At 37.7% G+C, this 14,177-nt stretch overlaps 1 protein-coding gene across 1 annotated transcript in view; it reads left to right on the top strand.

Moving 5' to 3' along the window:
- Positions 1-11,692, top strand: part of Vg (transcription factor vestigial) — a 40,697-nt gene extending 29,005 nt beyond the window's left edge. The window contains exons 4-6 of the mRNA XM_070313938.1: positions 2,197-2,314; positions 3,636-3,862; positions 11,556-11,692. Coding sequence (XP_070170039.1) covers positions 2,197-2,314; positions 3,636-3,862; positions 11,556-11,602 — 392 coding nt within the window. The 3' untranslated portion in view covers positions 11,603-11,692. The remainder of the gene's footprint in view (positions 1-2,196; positions 2,315-3,635; positions 3,863-11,555) is intronic.
- Positions 11,693-14,177: the final 2,485 nt, after the last annotated feature.

Raw genomic sequence — 14,177 nt, 5'->3', positions numbered from 1 at the left:
GGGAAAAGGAGGAGGGATAGAGGGGTGACATCGCGGGAGACAGTTTTAGCCGCGGAATGCCGGGTAACGTACGTACAAGGATTGAAGCGGCTTTAAGCTTAAACGCGCGTACTGCCAAAACAAAGAGGGAAAGAGGAGGAGGAGGAGGAGGAGGAGGAGGAGGAGGAGGATAGGACGGCTGGATGGAGAAAGGTTTGTTCTTGGAATTAAAAAGGAATTCGAATAATTGGCTTGAAAAAATACGGCGAGATTCCGGTTTGAAGTAAACAAAAACTCTTCTATTGAAAGACAGTTATTTTTGGAATCGTATATAGCCGAGAGAAGAAAATAATTAGTAATATATAATTAAATTTAATGTAAATTTAATGTAAAATGTTTTATATATACGTGTATTAGTGTCTTTTTCGAGTATTAACGTTGCGTAGTCTCTGAGAGAATATTTTACTATTGATTCCGCTATTTAAGAATGTGATTGCAAGAGCGATATCGAGATTCGTAAATCATCGATTAAAATCGTCGGCGTTTTCTAAAGTTCTAAAGAATACACGCGGGTACTTATTGGCGAACCAAACATCGACAACCCTTTCTACCCGGTCCACCCTCTCCCCTCCCCCCGTTCCCCTTTACGTAGAACGATACCCTTTCTCTCTTCGGTCGCGGCATCGGCAAAGAATAAAGCCGGCCGCAGACGGTCGACACTCTGTTTCTTTAATTGCGTTAATAAATAAAGGACAGTCAGCGAACCGGGACCGAGGTAGATACTAGGCGGGAAAGGAGAGAGGGCATCGCAATCGGTCCCACGAGGTTCCCGGCTATGTTTCCGTCTCTCGAGAATTGAAGTATCATACTTATGGTGACAACATGGAATTTTTGAATTGTCATTTAATTACTGTTTAAAAGTAAATTAAATATATGTTAATCTAATTGCGATTAATTCCTGAAATATATCTGTAATCATAGGTATATAACTCTTTAATTTTCTAATAATCTTTTTAATTTTCGGCAAAAAAACTTGGTAACATTAAATTAAATGTATGTTAATCTAATTGCATATATTTATAATCGCACATTAATCATATATTACTCTTCGTGCAATTAACTAATATAATCATGACAATAATACAATAGTTCTATCGATTGATGAAGCTTTATTAAAATATTCGCGTCCTCTAATATCCGCGTCGTTCCCACGGATTTTAGAGGACCTCGCTAAACGGGCAAGCAGAATCCCACGGGATCAGCGGAAGGCAGAAGGGTACCGCTCGGTTGTTTTACAAGCGGCCACTCTGAAGCCAGAAGCTTGTCGTGTATCCTCCCGCAATCCTCTCGCGCGGTCCTCGCTCACGTTGGATTCCTCTTCTCCGTTTTATTTTGTTTTCTCCCCCCCCCCTTTTTTTTACCCATCCCCCGGCCAATCGAAACGCGCGCCCGCCGAAGGTTGTGGACCAACGCGAGGTCGACCGTACGGTCCACGATTTATGCCCTCCAATTCCCTTCCCGCGCGCGTGCGATTTCATCTCCGGCTAAGTCACTTCGATTATCTGCTACGAGAGGCATACCGGCTGCTAATTTACTCCGTCGTTACAAACTACGATGATTTAGTCGGCCAGCGGCGTTATTTATTTCCGCCGGTTAGGACGAATGGTTTGTGGTGGAAGCGCGAGTGCTTGAGAACCCGTTTTCCGGGAGAAGATAGTCCTCTCCCTGGGGGGAAAAAAAAAAAAACACGACGAGTTATCGGTAGAATTCATTACTCAAGGATCATCGGTTTGTTACCGGTATTTATAACGTTGCCTACTCCAGACATCGTTTCCCTTAACAATCGACTTCCAACCGGGGGGGGGGGGGGGGGGAAGTAATGGTGCGATATTTGTATAATTGCGAATAACATATTTCTTAATTAGATTCCGGAAAAATGCCAAAAAATTCGGAGGAGGGGAGAGAGGGAGATTAAAATTACACAGAAACAATTGATAAGACCTTTTAATTATTTGGGATATTTTCTGAAGACGAAGAATGTCCACCAGGAAAATAAAGAGAGGCGAGAGATTTCTCTCTCTCTCTCTCTCTCTCTCTCTCTCTCTCTCTACCTTTTTCTCCCTTCTTTTCTTGAAGATTTTTCGTAGGCACGCGTTTTCTCGCACAGTCCATTAAAAGCGCACGTCCTGAAACTGTGTTTTCTTTTTTTTATTGCAGAAAATATCTCTCCCATGTCCATGAGGAATTTTCCCCCTTCCTTTTGGAATAGTCAGCATCCCGGTGATGTCTACGAGTACCCGACGGATCCGTGGCATTACCCGCAGTACCACCACAGGTCAGTGTTACCGATCATTGTCGCTTTTCTCTATTTTCTCTCTCTCTCTTTCTTTCTCTCTATACTTCTACATCTTTCTTTCGTTTTACGTAAATAGTATAATTTTTTTTCCGTCCCTTAATAAGCACTCTTCACAATGTTGCGTGAATATCGGCGCCGTGTTCCGTGACGTTTCATTGATTCTTAAACGCGCGCGATACGAGTAATCGCGTGTTACTCCCAGCACCCAAAAGACACCGTAAAGACGCAAAACCGGGATCACATTCTGGAGATTTCTCTTGCGAGCTCGCCATTAAATGCTATGCAGCTCAGACATTACTTAATGAGATGAATCATATGCATTTTCTAAATACAATCTTCAGAGTCGGATTAATTGTTCGATAACTCATTATTTTCTTTTTCTTTTTCACAATTGCAAATTGATCCGTCTTTTATGGCTTTTATTTCCATTCTACATTCTCGAAATGTGATAAAATTGAATGCAATTTTTCCGTTAATTAGAATCACATTTAGTACATGCGTATTACAATGTGATTAAGAAGCGGATGCTCGTCGAGATAAAAATATTTTTGAAATACGTGATATGTAAAATCCCGAAAGAAAGTTACACGCGGGAGAGAGGAGCGAAGAGGGAAAAATTGAATGAGAGGAGAAAAAAAGAAGTGGCCAATATCTTCCGTCCTCTTCCTACGGCGACGGTGACAGAGACTCGTAATTTATACGAGCGGCCGTAGTCGGATCAGTGTTAAAGATCTCGGCGTTACCTGCTCCCGACGGTTTTCAGTATTTTTCACATGCTCGCGCTCTTTCTTCTCGCTTTTAAACCGCATCGCTATCCCTCTTCTTCGCTGCATCTCATTCTCTCTCTCTCTCTCTCTCTCTCTCTCTTTTTTTACCTTTCATCTCACCTTTTTAGGGCGTCCCTTATCCAAAATGTTACATTGATACTTTTTTTTATTTTACATATCTTTTTATATATGTATATATAACTTTACAATCATCTTGGATCACTGATGGCGAATATTAATTTGTGTCTTATTGCTTTCTAAATATTAGTCATGCTTTAATTAAGATAATCATATTGGCACGCTGAGGTACGCGATACTATTTTTATATTATTTTGATGCAACGCATCTCCATCTCCGTACGTCACGAGAGTGGTTAATTTTAATTATCCCTGACCCGAAAATTTGTAGGTCCTCCATTTCGGAGCACTTTTTCTTCGCATCATCGCAGATCATCATCCACAGTTCTCATTTCAGACAATTCAGGTCGCGAATTTTCTCTCATTTTTTCATTTTTTTATTTTTTTTATTTTTAGAGCTGTACACGAGTACCACCACCACAATATGGCGGCAGCGGCGAGTTACAGTGGCCTTTTGCTTGGTGGTGCACGCAGCCTCGGCCACCACACATCTCACCACGCGGCGCATCACGCGCACGCTGCAGCATCCTACAAGGAGTGGACGTCGACGACGCCGTCGCAGTCCCTCGTCGACGCTTCGTCGGCGCCGCCCTATCCTCACGGCCACTACGCACCCCTCTCCGGTAAGTAAGTAGACTTTTGGTTTCACCAAACGGCGAATGGATTCCGGAGAGTAAACGCTCCGTTCCAAGAGCACGTCTCTTTACGATTCGCCTAAAAGTAATTGTCTATTTAAACGAGTGGCAGTCTTTCGTCGTTAAAGGAACTGAAATCGTCGCGTTTGCCTTTAGCACAACGAGGAAGAGAATATTCGAAAAGCGCGTAGTTTAAAATTAAAATTTTGTTTTGAATTTGGAGTAGTTGTGGAATTTTGAATTTTTAATATTAATTTTACCGTAAAGTAAAAAAATAAGCTCTGTGTCGAGTTAGCGATTAAACTTGAGTAAAGAAAATCTTGACGTAAATGTGATAATTTAATTGCGTGAACCGAACAAAAGTAAACATTATTATTTATAATTTTTAATGTAGAAACTGCGATTATTCAAAATCGTATAAAGCTATGAAATAATTAATTAAATTATTTAAGAAATACTTTCAAATTAAATACTTATTCTTGGAGAAGATTACGCGATTCCTGATTTATTCTCGATTTATCACAAATCCTCGTTACTTCATCCGATGTACTCGCGTACGAATCGTCGGCATATCGACGGTACATCAAAGCATCCTGCCATGTCCTGACTGTGTCGAACGACAGCAGGACGAGGTTTACGCGATCAACGGAATGGTACGCAGGTAGCGCAAGAAAGATCGGTCGGTCCTTTAGATGCTCGCAATTAATAAGGGCTTAATGGGAGCCGCGATCCATACGGCGTCCTCCTTTGGCTCGATGTTCACCCACCGAAATCGTCCGCTGGACAAAAAGCCGCGGACGCGTCTGCGAAACATTTCGCTCCTGTCGCCGCCAGGATCCCGCCGCTCGTATCCTCGTTCCTTGAACGCGCCGCTCCTCTGTCGGTGAATTATGCGAGGTAGAAAAATAGCGTTAAATTATGCGGCATAGAAAAATGGCATTTCTCTCCATCGCCGATCTAATTTTTTGCGAGGAAAAATCGCCGACGTATTCGTTGCCGAAACAAATCTAATATATTATTAAAATATTTCGTCTCTTCGTATAGTTATATACGCGAAATATTCTGAGAAGAACAGATCGATAATATTACGATTCCTGCATAAATCGGGGAGAAATATTTATTTGATTTTTTTTTTATTGAATCGGATCGGATAATTTATTCCTCGGTAAAAGTGACAGATTCGAGTTGTCCGCACATGGGATACAGATGCAACAAGCCGTGAAAAACCACGTCCATTGTGATTACGAAGACCATTCCTCTCAATTTGTATACCTTTCTCTCACCTTCGATGCAGTCGCATAATTTCGCATACAGTCTTTAGAAATTTCTGCGATACGTCGCCGCTGTTGGAATTTTCGTTATTTCATATTTTCATGATTTTATATCTATTATATCTAGCCCTCTCTCTTTGATCTTGTGCTTTCAATAAGGATTATATAATAATTTTCGTATTTTTTATCGACTGCTTCAATTATTTTTTAGATTCCCTCTCTTCCGCATATTCCTTGATAGATAAGTTTCTGGAATTGTGAATTTCTTCAATTCTTGGTTCAATTTTATATTGCTTGGATTTTTAGTCCACGATGAAATATGAAAGTAATTTCTACTTTTGCAAAAATTCTTAGATGCTTTGAATCCCATATAACTTCAATACGACTGTCAAGATCTAAGACTATCTGAATTTCTCTTTAGACGAAAGGCATGGCTGCCGCGAGCATGGAAACAGTGACATCCATCCCGAGTAGGGAGAGGAGGTCTAGTATCGATTTTGTACCCTCACTTTGCTATACGCCGAGACCAAGCATCGCGCCGCAAAATGAATCCCAACCCTCTACTAACCCTCTTACTATATACCCTCTCATTTGAACGATGGAAAGTCTAATGGGATAAAACTAAAAGTTACAAATATAATGTTTTGTACGTTCAAAAAAGAAATATGTACATAAACGAGAAAAGAATTTAGAAGAAAAGCAGCAGAAATACTTTGTATAAGGGAGAACAGTCTTATTATTTAACGAATAAATGAAGTCTACGAATTAAGTTCTTTTTTTTTTTTTATGTAACGTAATTAAATACATTACAAGTTAACTCTTTAATTGTCAATTTAAAAAATTAATATATAAACAAATTCAAAAAAATATGTATATAATGTAGAATTTTGCAAAGAAAAACGTTGATCATTATCAATTTGCGAAAACAAAGTTTGATTCATAGCTATTAAGAATTTGACAGAAACTCGCGTTTTTCTCGAAAGATCAAGGGTCTCGCGGAAGATAATGTAGAGGGTGAAACTAGCGCCGAGTTGAAACCATTCGGGGGTGAGTCGCAAAGTGTTGCGCAAAGTCGTCAAAATGTCTTTAAATTTAAGTGCTGCCATTACGGCGCTTCGCTCGATTCAGACCGATTAGGTTCGCTGTCCGCACGATGGCCGCCGCGCTCGGTAATTATATAATTACGCGAAATTAACTCGAATCGCATAAATCGGCTGTCGTTTACGCGACGATTAAGAGAAATAAATCGCAATTACCGGATGACGCGTCCGCGTCTTAACATGGCCAGATGTCCGTCATGCTGCTTTTATTTCGCGGCCTGCTGTTCGTCTCGTGAGACGTCGTCATATTAGCTTTAACATTGGAGAACGGTTTGACATTGTCAAATAATAGAGTGAATTACTCGAATTGTCTGGTTTGAGAAGAACTTACGTTCAGTTTTGAAAATTTTGTTAAAATAAATCACGCCATCGAGATATTCAAGATTTAAAAATTCAATTTTTATTATTAATATTGTAATTTCCTTCCTCGATAAGGTTAATTATATTTATCTATTATTCAACGTATATCGCGCTCTAGTTGAAATGATTAATTTTGACGATTATTATCTTTCGTATTCTAGTAAGTCCAAAATAAATTTGAAGGAATCTCTGAATATTGTATTTCTTCATGGAATTTAGAATACACAGTTGGAGAACACGAATAAATAATATGCTAAAATAACTGTGTACTAAAACACCTTCTCTATGAATTATTTACCTTATCATTAATTTACTTTTAGAGAATAGATTGAGACAAATTCGATATGGAGCGCGGAGAATTATTCGTTCTGTCACGTATACACGAGATTTGCATTTCGAATTTAAATAAATTAGCGCAACTTTTCTAAAAGATTAATTGCATTTGATATGAAAAGAGAGCTCGATGGCCTTTAAAATTGATTAATTTTAAAATATACGATAAAACGAATTATTTTTTCGCAATACAAACACAGGTACGATTCTAATCTGTATAGTCTGGTTTTAGATAAACACGCTCAACATTCTTACTGTTCTGATAAATGAACTGTGTTCGGAATGCAGCGAACCCGAAGCAGGATCTTAAGATGCTGTGCTTTAATCCGTTTAGCAACTGTTCTAAGGTAGGCAAGTTCAAAGAATGTTATGGATTTAGCATTTATCGAATCAGGAATCGTATAATCTGGATTCTCAAGCGGTCTTTTAATCTAGGAAAATTGATTAATCTAAATAATTTTGATCAAGAAAGAAGATAACAAGATATAAAAGAAGAAACGAGAATTTTTAAATTCAAAATATAAGAAATCCAGAATGGGGGAGAAATTAAGAGATCTAGGATATCTCTCTACTAGAAATCTAAAATTCAAAAAATTTGAGGCCTAATTTAGGATTTAAGAATAATAAGTTTCTTTTCGCGTCTAGGATGACATTCTTCGTAGAACATTCTCGCGCGACGTAATCCGTCGGGGTGCTCCGATCATTCGTACGCTTTCTGGCACGCGCCTCGAAAATGGCGTCGTACAATGACGTCACGTAATTCACCGTTCCAAGAGAAGAAGGGAAAAGAGAGACCAGACTCAGGCCAGAGCCGGGGATGACCATCCTCGATTGGTCAGCCTGCGAACGGAGGGAGTGGTCGAGCAGTTGCTGGTTCTATCGATCCCTCAAACTCGACTCCGCTTTGCTACGAACGAAGCGAACCAGACAGGTCGCCGCATTGGTGAACGAGAGAGATTCATGATGTTCCCCTTTCGCCCCCAGATTTTTAATTACCTGATCTAGGATTTTGGAAATGAATCGACACATTGTTGCACTTTTTTCTCTTCTTTCTCATCTAAGTTTTATAAATTTTATAGAGATGATTATTCCATGAATTCTCTAATTATCAGATATTAGCTTTGAAATAAAAAAATATTAAATTTTTTAATTAATTTTAATTAAAAATCTTCAAATCTCCAGAAATCTTGACTTATCAATTTCTCGGTTCGTTATCCTCTTGTTTTTCGAATTCTTCGCGTCTCTTTTTACACTGAATGTAAAACGAGAGAGCTTTTCTCACCGCGCAAAGAATGCGCTCGAATGTACAGAAACAAGGGCATCGAAATTAAATTAAATCGAACACCCTCGCTCTGCAAAAAGTAAGGAGTCGATCCTTCACCGGCGGGAGATGCGCGCATACGGGGCGAGTATTGTGATGACCCTTATCAATGGGGGCGGAAGGGTCAGACCCCTCGCCGTCTCTGGAATCCAATATACTTGAACTCGTTGTAAGCCTGGTCGACCGGCACCCCTTGCGAGCTCGTATGCATCGATGAGCGACTATTAGGTACAAATTAAATCTCTCAAATCTCTCCGGGATCACCGACGTACGTAGGACGTAATATCGCACATATTGAAATAATCACCTTCTTTCGTATCGTTCTTGTTAGACGAAAACGAAAGCCTACCTGTGTTTATAAAAACAAAACATCTCGTAAAAGCAAAACAATCCTTGAGTTCAAAACAGTTGTCATACATTTTTCTTACTTCAACAAATAGAAATGTAAAAAAGTCTAAAGAAGTTAAAATTTTGAAAGCGACCCATTTGATTTATTATTTGATGGAGATACCTTAGAATTGTTTTTAAGAATCTTAATTCTTAAATACGATCATAATCTCATGAATCGAATAGGCAGTTTTCAAAATTTTTACATCGACCTTTTTCCATGTACAATAAATTTTCTATCTGCTAAGCGTGACTAAAACCGATAATCACGATTAGCTGTTAAATGTTCACCTCGAAATGAGGGATCTTTCATGTGGCTCTTTTATCGAAAACATCGAAGGGTGACTTCAGGGTAATACGGCAAACATCGGGCAATATTGTTCGGATTATTCGACACACCATTTACCAAGCCACCCTTTGCGCCGCCATTTTCCCTGTGTCGCGTACCGGCTTCGCATGTGCGTCTGCGAAAGCGCGCGTATACCCGATTCGCATAAATCGTTCCAGCCGGATGACACTTATGGCGCATTATGCTTGGCATTCGCGATATCGCAGGGCGTATTGAATTAGGACATTCTCCCATGAAGATTATACGCTGGCCTTTCCGTTCAAGATTTTCGCGAAGGATTAACGATGTCATAGAGGGATCGTCAAACTGATGACCACTGTGGATTATTGCGTTTCTCGAGGAGAATTCCCATTATTAATAGAATGATCGAGGATTTTATGATTTTGAATGAAATTTGATTCTCTCTTCTACTGAGAAAATCTCGTAATCTCTACTCTATACTTTGTTTTATGGCGCACATTTTACTAATAACGATTTTTGTAGATTATACAATATATATTCTAATATTGTGTAAAATAAGACAGTAAATATATTAATATAAAGTTATTTAATTTTATTTAGTAATTGACCTTTGCATAAAGTTTAGGGTAACAAGAAATCGCATACCGCGTTTTATCATATTCTTAAGAAATGCAGAACGGGATGTTTCCGTTTGAAACCTCAAACGCACACACAAATCAGCGAAATACAAAGTTACGGACGGACGCATCTGTTATGAATGTTCCAACATTCAATATCGTGATATCAAAGAGCAGTGCGAGATCCCGCGCTAAGGAATTCCCTTTAGTCCTACCGACAAAGAAGGCGTACAAACTCCAAGGAAACCGGCGAAACGAAACGTTTTGTCGGAAATTGCCAAGAATCTCTTCGCTCTATCCCACTAAAAATTTAATCTTGGAAAATAATAAATTTTAGATAAATTAACGCTGCAAAAACGCCATAATAATCTATAAATTACTTAGAGAAATCATGTACACGCATACACAAAAATTAATGATATTAAAGATCACAAAATGCATGTCTGTGTGTATATACAATATATATGTATATATTGCGTTTAATTTGTGCAGTATAATTATGTATCCGCATAAAAGAGAGACTATTATGATTTCATTGCATTCTCGAAACAAAACTATATTTTTTCATAGTCGCTAGATTAGAATTACAAAATTGTAATAAATTCTCGACTTAATTTCAAGTAATAACTAATTATTTTCACCTTATCCCATTTTATATAATTTATCGTCATATACTTCTATACTACAATAGAGGGTCGATTCGTCGCGATAATTTTCGAAAATTGTTTTCCTTCCTATCCACCAATGCCTTTTTCTCGATCATTTTCCAGCTCAATGATTCTCGATCAAATAATACTTCGTCTTCCATATGACGATTACTCATACGGCCGCGTCTTTTATGCTCGCATCCGTGCATATACGTTCGCGCGCCAATACGGTGACACTCGCCTGAGTCGCACGCTGACTTTGAAGCAGGTAGATACATCCACGTGCCGGACACGTGCGTATCGATGGATACAAACTCAATCTCCCGTATCACGTGCTAGCAATTCGCGATATCAAACGTCGATGTGTTGCGCGATAATCGAAGGCGAAGCTCGCTTGATCCGATCAAGCAATATTAAAGAAGAAATTGAAAAGATATCTGCAACTTTAATGCCTTTGATCGTTGTAATGACTTAATTTAATATGTATATATATATATATGTGTGTGTGTGTGTGTGTATGTGTGTGTGTAAACAACTTTTTATATTCTTAAAAAAGATATTTAATCTTTAATCTTTTTCTAAAATAATTAATTCAATTTATTTCTTTTCTTTTTTTTTTTTTTGAATATTGTAATTATAAAGAATTATGAATCTGTTCTTCCGAATGAAAATAAAAAAAGTATTTTGCAAAGTGTTCCATATTCATAGCACGAAACTGTTCAACGATTATAGAGCATCCTTTATCCGGACTATATAAGGATGCTGTATCGGCGACGATGATCTGTCGTTTCAATCTTCGGTATATCGAGATAAGAGATAAATTCGGTCGCAAGAGACATGAGATCTTAACTGACCGGTCTCGTGACATCGGGCCCCCATCTGTCTATTTCGTTCGTTCGTCCGTCCGTTTGTTCGTTCGTGTTGCTCAGCGGGTGCCATCACCAGTTCTGCACCTTCGCATCCGTCATAACGTTGTCTCTCCTTTTATTACTGCCGATAAATAATTTCAAGCAACGACAAGAGAAGCCTTTCAAATCAGAAAGCAGCTTCAAACAGCCGATCGCTTGTATAACGTTTAGGAATCTCTCACTGGAATGCCGGAAGCCTCTTTATACGAGATCGATCTTTTATTTGATAATGTTGCTTTCGAACAATTTAAACATTTTAACAGCTGTTTTAAAATCTGGAGAAAAATATAGAGAAATGGTGTTTTTTTTTTTTTTTTAAGCACGTAATAAAATTTTAATTTCAATTATTATACGAACAGATCAGAAATATTGACAGGTTAAAAAAAAAATTGTATATTATAAACATTTCTCTTGTTCCGTGTTACAGGACTCGAGTCTCAAGTTCAGGATTCCAAGGACCTCTACTGGTTCTAGGATCGAGCGATGGAGATCGGCAGGAGGCATGCGGTTTCCTTAAATTCAGAGGACGACTGAACGATTGTGTTTCGATTAATGAGAAAATTTAATGACGCGATTAGATCGTATAAAAATACAAATGTAAAAGGAACGAGGACGTTGTTGAGCAAAAATGACGACCGGGCGTTCGTCGCGTTGTCGTTTGTTCATCGTTGTACATAATGTTACCTACGTCTTTTAAGGATCTACTACTAGTATAAAGAGGATAGTATTAGACGAATTATATTTGCGCGCACTATTACCTTTATAGTGACTGCTGTCTGACATTAAAGAGAGATTGGCCGTGAGAATGCGACCGAGAATCGTCTTCAGCTGTTACAATAGCGTAGCGCGATCTAGACCATCAAGGCACACCTAAATTTTCCAAATAATTATATAATATAATATGTCTTTGATTTTGCTGCGAGACATTATCTTTGGATTTCTTAATTCATTAAAAATATGTTGGCTAAATGAGAACAGCCTAACAGCATTCAATAAATTATTTATTAAAAAAGCAAGGTAAGAGAATTTAAAAGCTATAAGAGAGAGAGAAGGAGATTTTTCTTCTAGAATTCAAATCGAGACATTACTCAAGATTAGCAAATAATTATTTGGCAAATTTGGCTGCCGATTTAAGTGAAGTATTTATTGACCAATGATCTTGCCATATATATAAATATATTATTATTAATTATTATTATTATTATTATTATTATTATTATTATTATTATTATTAATGTATCATAAACAATGGGCGTTGCAGATATGAAATCTCCTCGAGAGAGTTAGCGAATTAAAATAGTTATTATCCGACGAGTCAACTATTATTCTTTGCACCCTAATTACACCCCACGTACGTCTTATCTCTTCATCTTTCAAATCTTTCTCACCCGCTACTTCATCGTTTAGTATCTGTCCGGTATAATCACTCTATCGTATTACACTTACATTAAGCACATCGTATCCATCTCATGTTATCGCCTGCCTAATTGTTAAATAAATAATTCACATATCACATCATTCGCTTCTTTTTCACTTACCGTCGATATCATTTTTTCTTTTTTCTCAAAATCAACGAAAATCAATTTTTCAAACTTTTTTTCGATCTTTAGAATTTTACATCCTTAATTTTCTTGCGTTCTTCAATTATTTTATTAAATTAATATCAATAAGGGTAACATTTGTCATTTTTGGCTAGAAATATGCTTTGAGATTTATAATTTAACTTTATTGATTTATACACTTCTTATGTTTCTTTTTATTGATTCTAATCATCTAGTTTCTAAAAGCAATTTTCCGCCGTGGAAAATAAGATTTTATGTTTTTCGCGGTTCGTTACGCTCATCCTGGTTAATTACACATCGTTGGATTTAGTGGTGCTCCAGGCACGGAAAGTTAATCGAGCACGTAATAAGAACAGGAAGTTTAATTTGTTTTCTGTCCAACGGCTTTTCATCTCGCCTTGAAAAATACAGGTAAGCGAATTATTGCAAATTATAACATAAAGTATACCATTAAAACTTCAGTATTGAGACTGTAATTTTTCTTATTTATACTGCATTTTCTTCGAAGAAATTATTCTCGATTAACAAAGAAGATGCTAAGAGGCGTTTTGTTTGCTCGAGGTTCTAGGAGAAAACTCGATGTTTTACATGCAGCTTAATAACTCGACGGTATTAATTTAAGCCCGTAACACGTGGGCTTGCGCATTTGTTTTCCCGACGCAGGCGGAAATAACGCTAACGAGATGAGAAAACGAGCAATTAACTTCGTCACTTCGGCCGAGGAGGAAACGCGCAGATGATCGACGCGCGCGTTATCACGTGTAAAGCATATGCCGTTCATAGTCCGCGTCTGCTTTAAGATAAATAGTATGTGCATATATGTCTTATAGCTTTTAATAAATTATCTCGGGTTTTTATGGGTCATTATTTGATTCAGCGATATTACGTCAAAACAGGAATCTTTATAAGACGATTTTGCTATAAAAAAAACAAATCAATCTCAATTTCAACGAAGAGAAAATAAACCTCTTACTTTTTAATATGTATTGATTACAAGAATAGAGTCGGCTTTTGAGATGCAAGAATACGCGCAATTTTGTTTTTATTTAATTTTCTTTTATAATCCAAAAGGGTACAAAACAAATAAATAATTTAAAACTTTACAATTTTAGCATCGTTTTTTTTTTTTTTTTTGTGAATATACTTTATGAATATTTTGCAAAGAATAATTCGAATATCTTTACTGTGTTATGTATAGCAGTGATGTCAGCTTATGCACGCTATAAATGTTCTGTAAAGGATCGCGTTTTATCCGGCGATTTAACATCGTCGACTTTAGTCGGGACATCGCCCCGACAACATACATAAATCAGTCTGTTCCGTTTCTTTTACCATTTCGTATGATCCCTGTGTTTTCTTACGCAATCGTACATATGCTGTGGCTAGACGCGGAAAAACTACCGACAGGAAACCACGTGAGACCCACGTGAAGAACGGCGAAATATCGAGCTTCCTGATTTTCATTGTCATATTTCTAGATAGATATG

The sequence above is a fragment of the Polyergus mexicanus genome, unplaced genomic scaffold (assembly GCF_030449975.1).
Source record: "Polyergus mexicanus isolate NDT 795.1 unplaced genomic scaffold, iyPolMexi1.0 SCAF_26, whole genome shotgun sequence".
Lineage (NCBI taxonomy): Eukaryota > Metazoa > Arthropoda > Insecta > Hymenoptera > Formicidae > Polyergus > Polyergus mexicanus.
The sequence above is the reverse complement of the archived record's forward strand: the minus strand, read 5'-3'. Positions and strand labels throughout refer to the sequence as shown.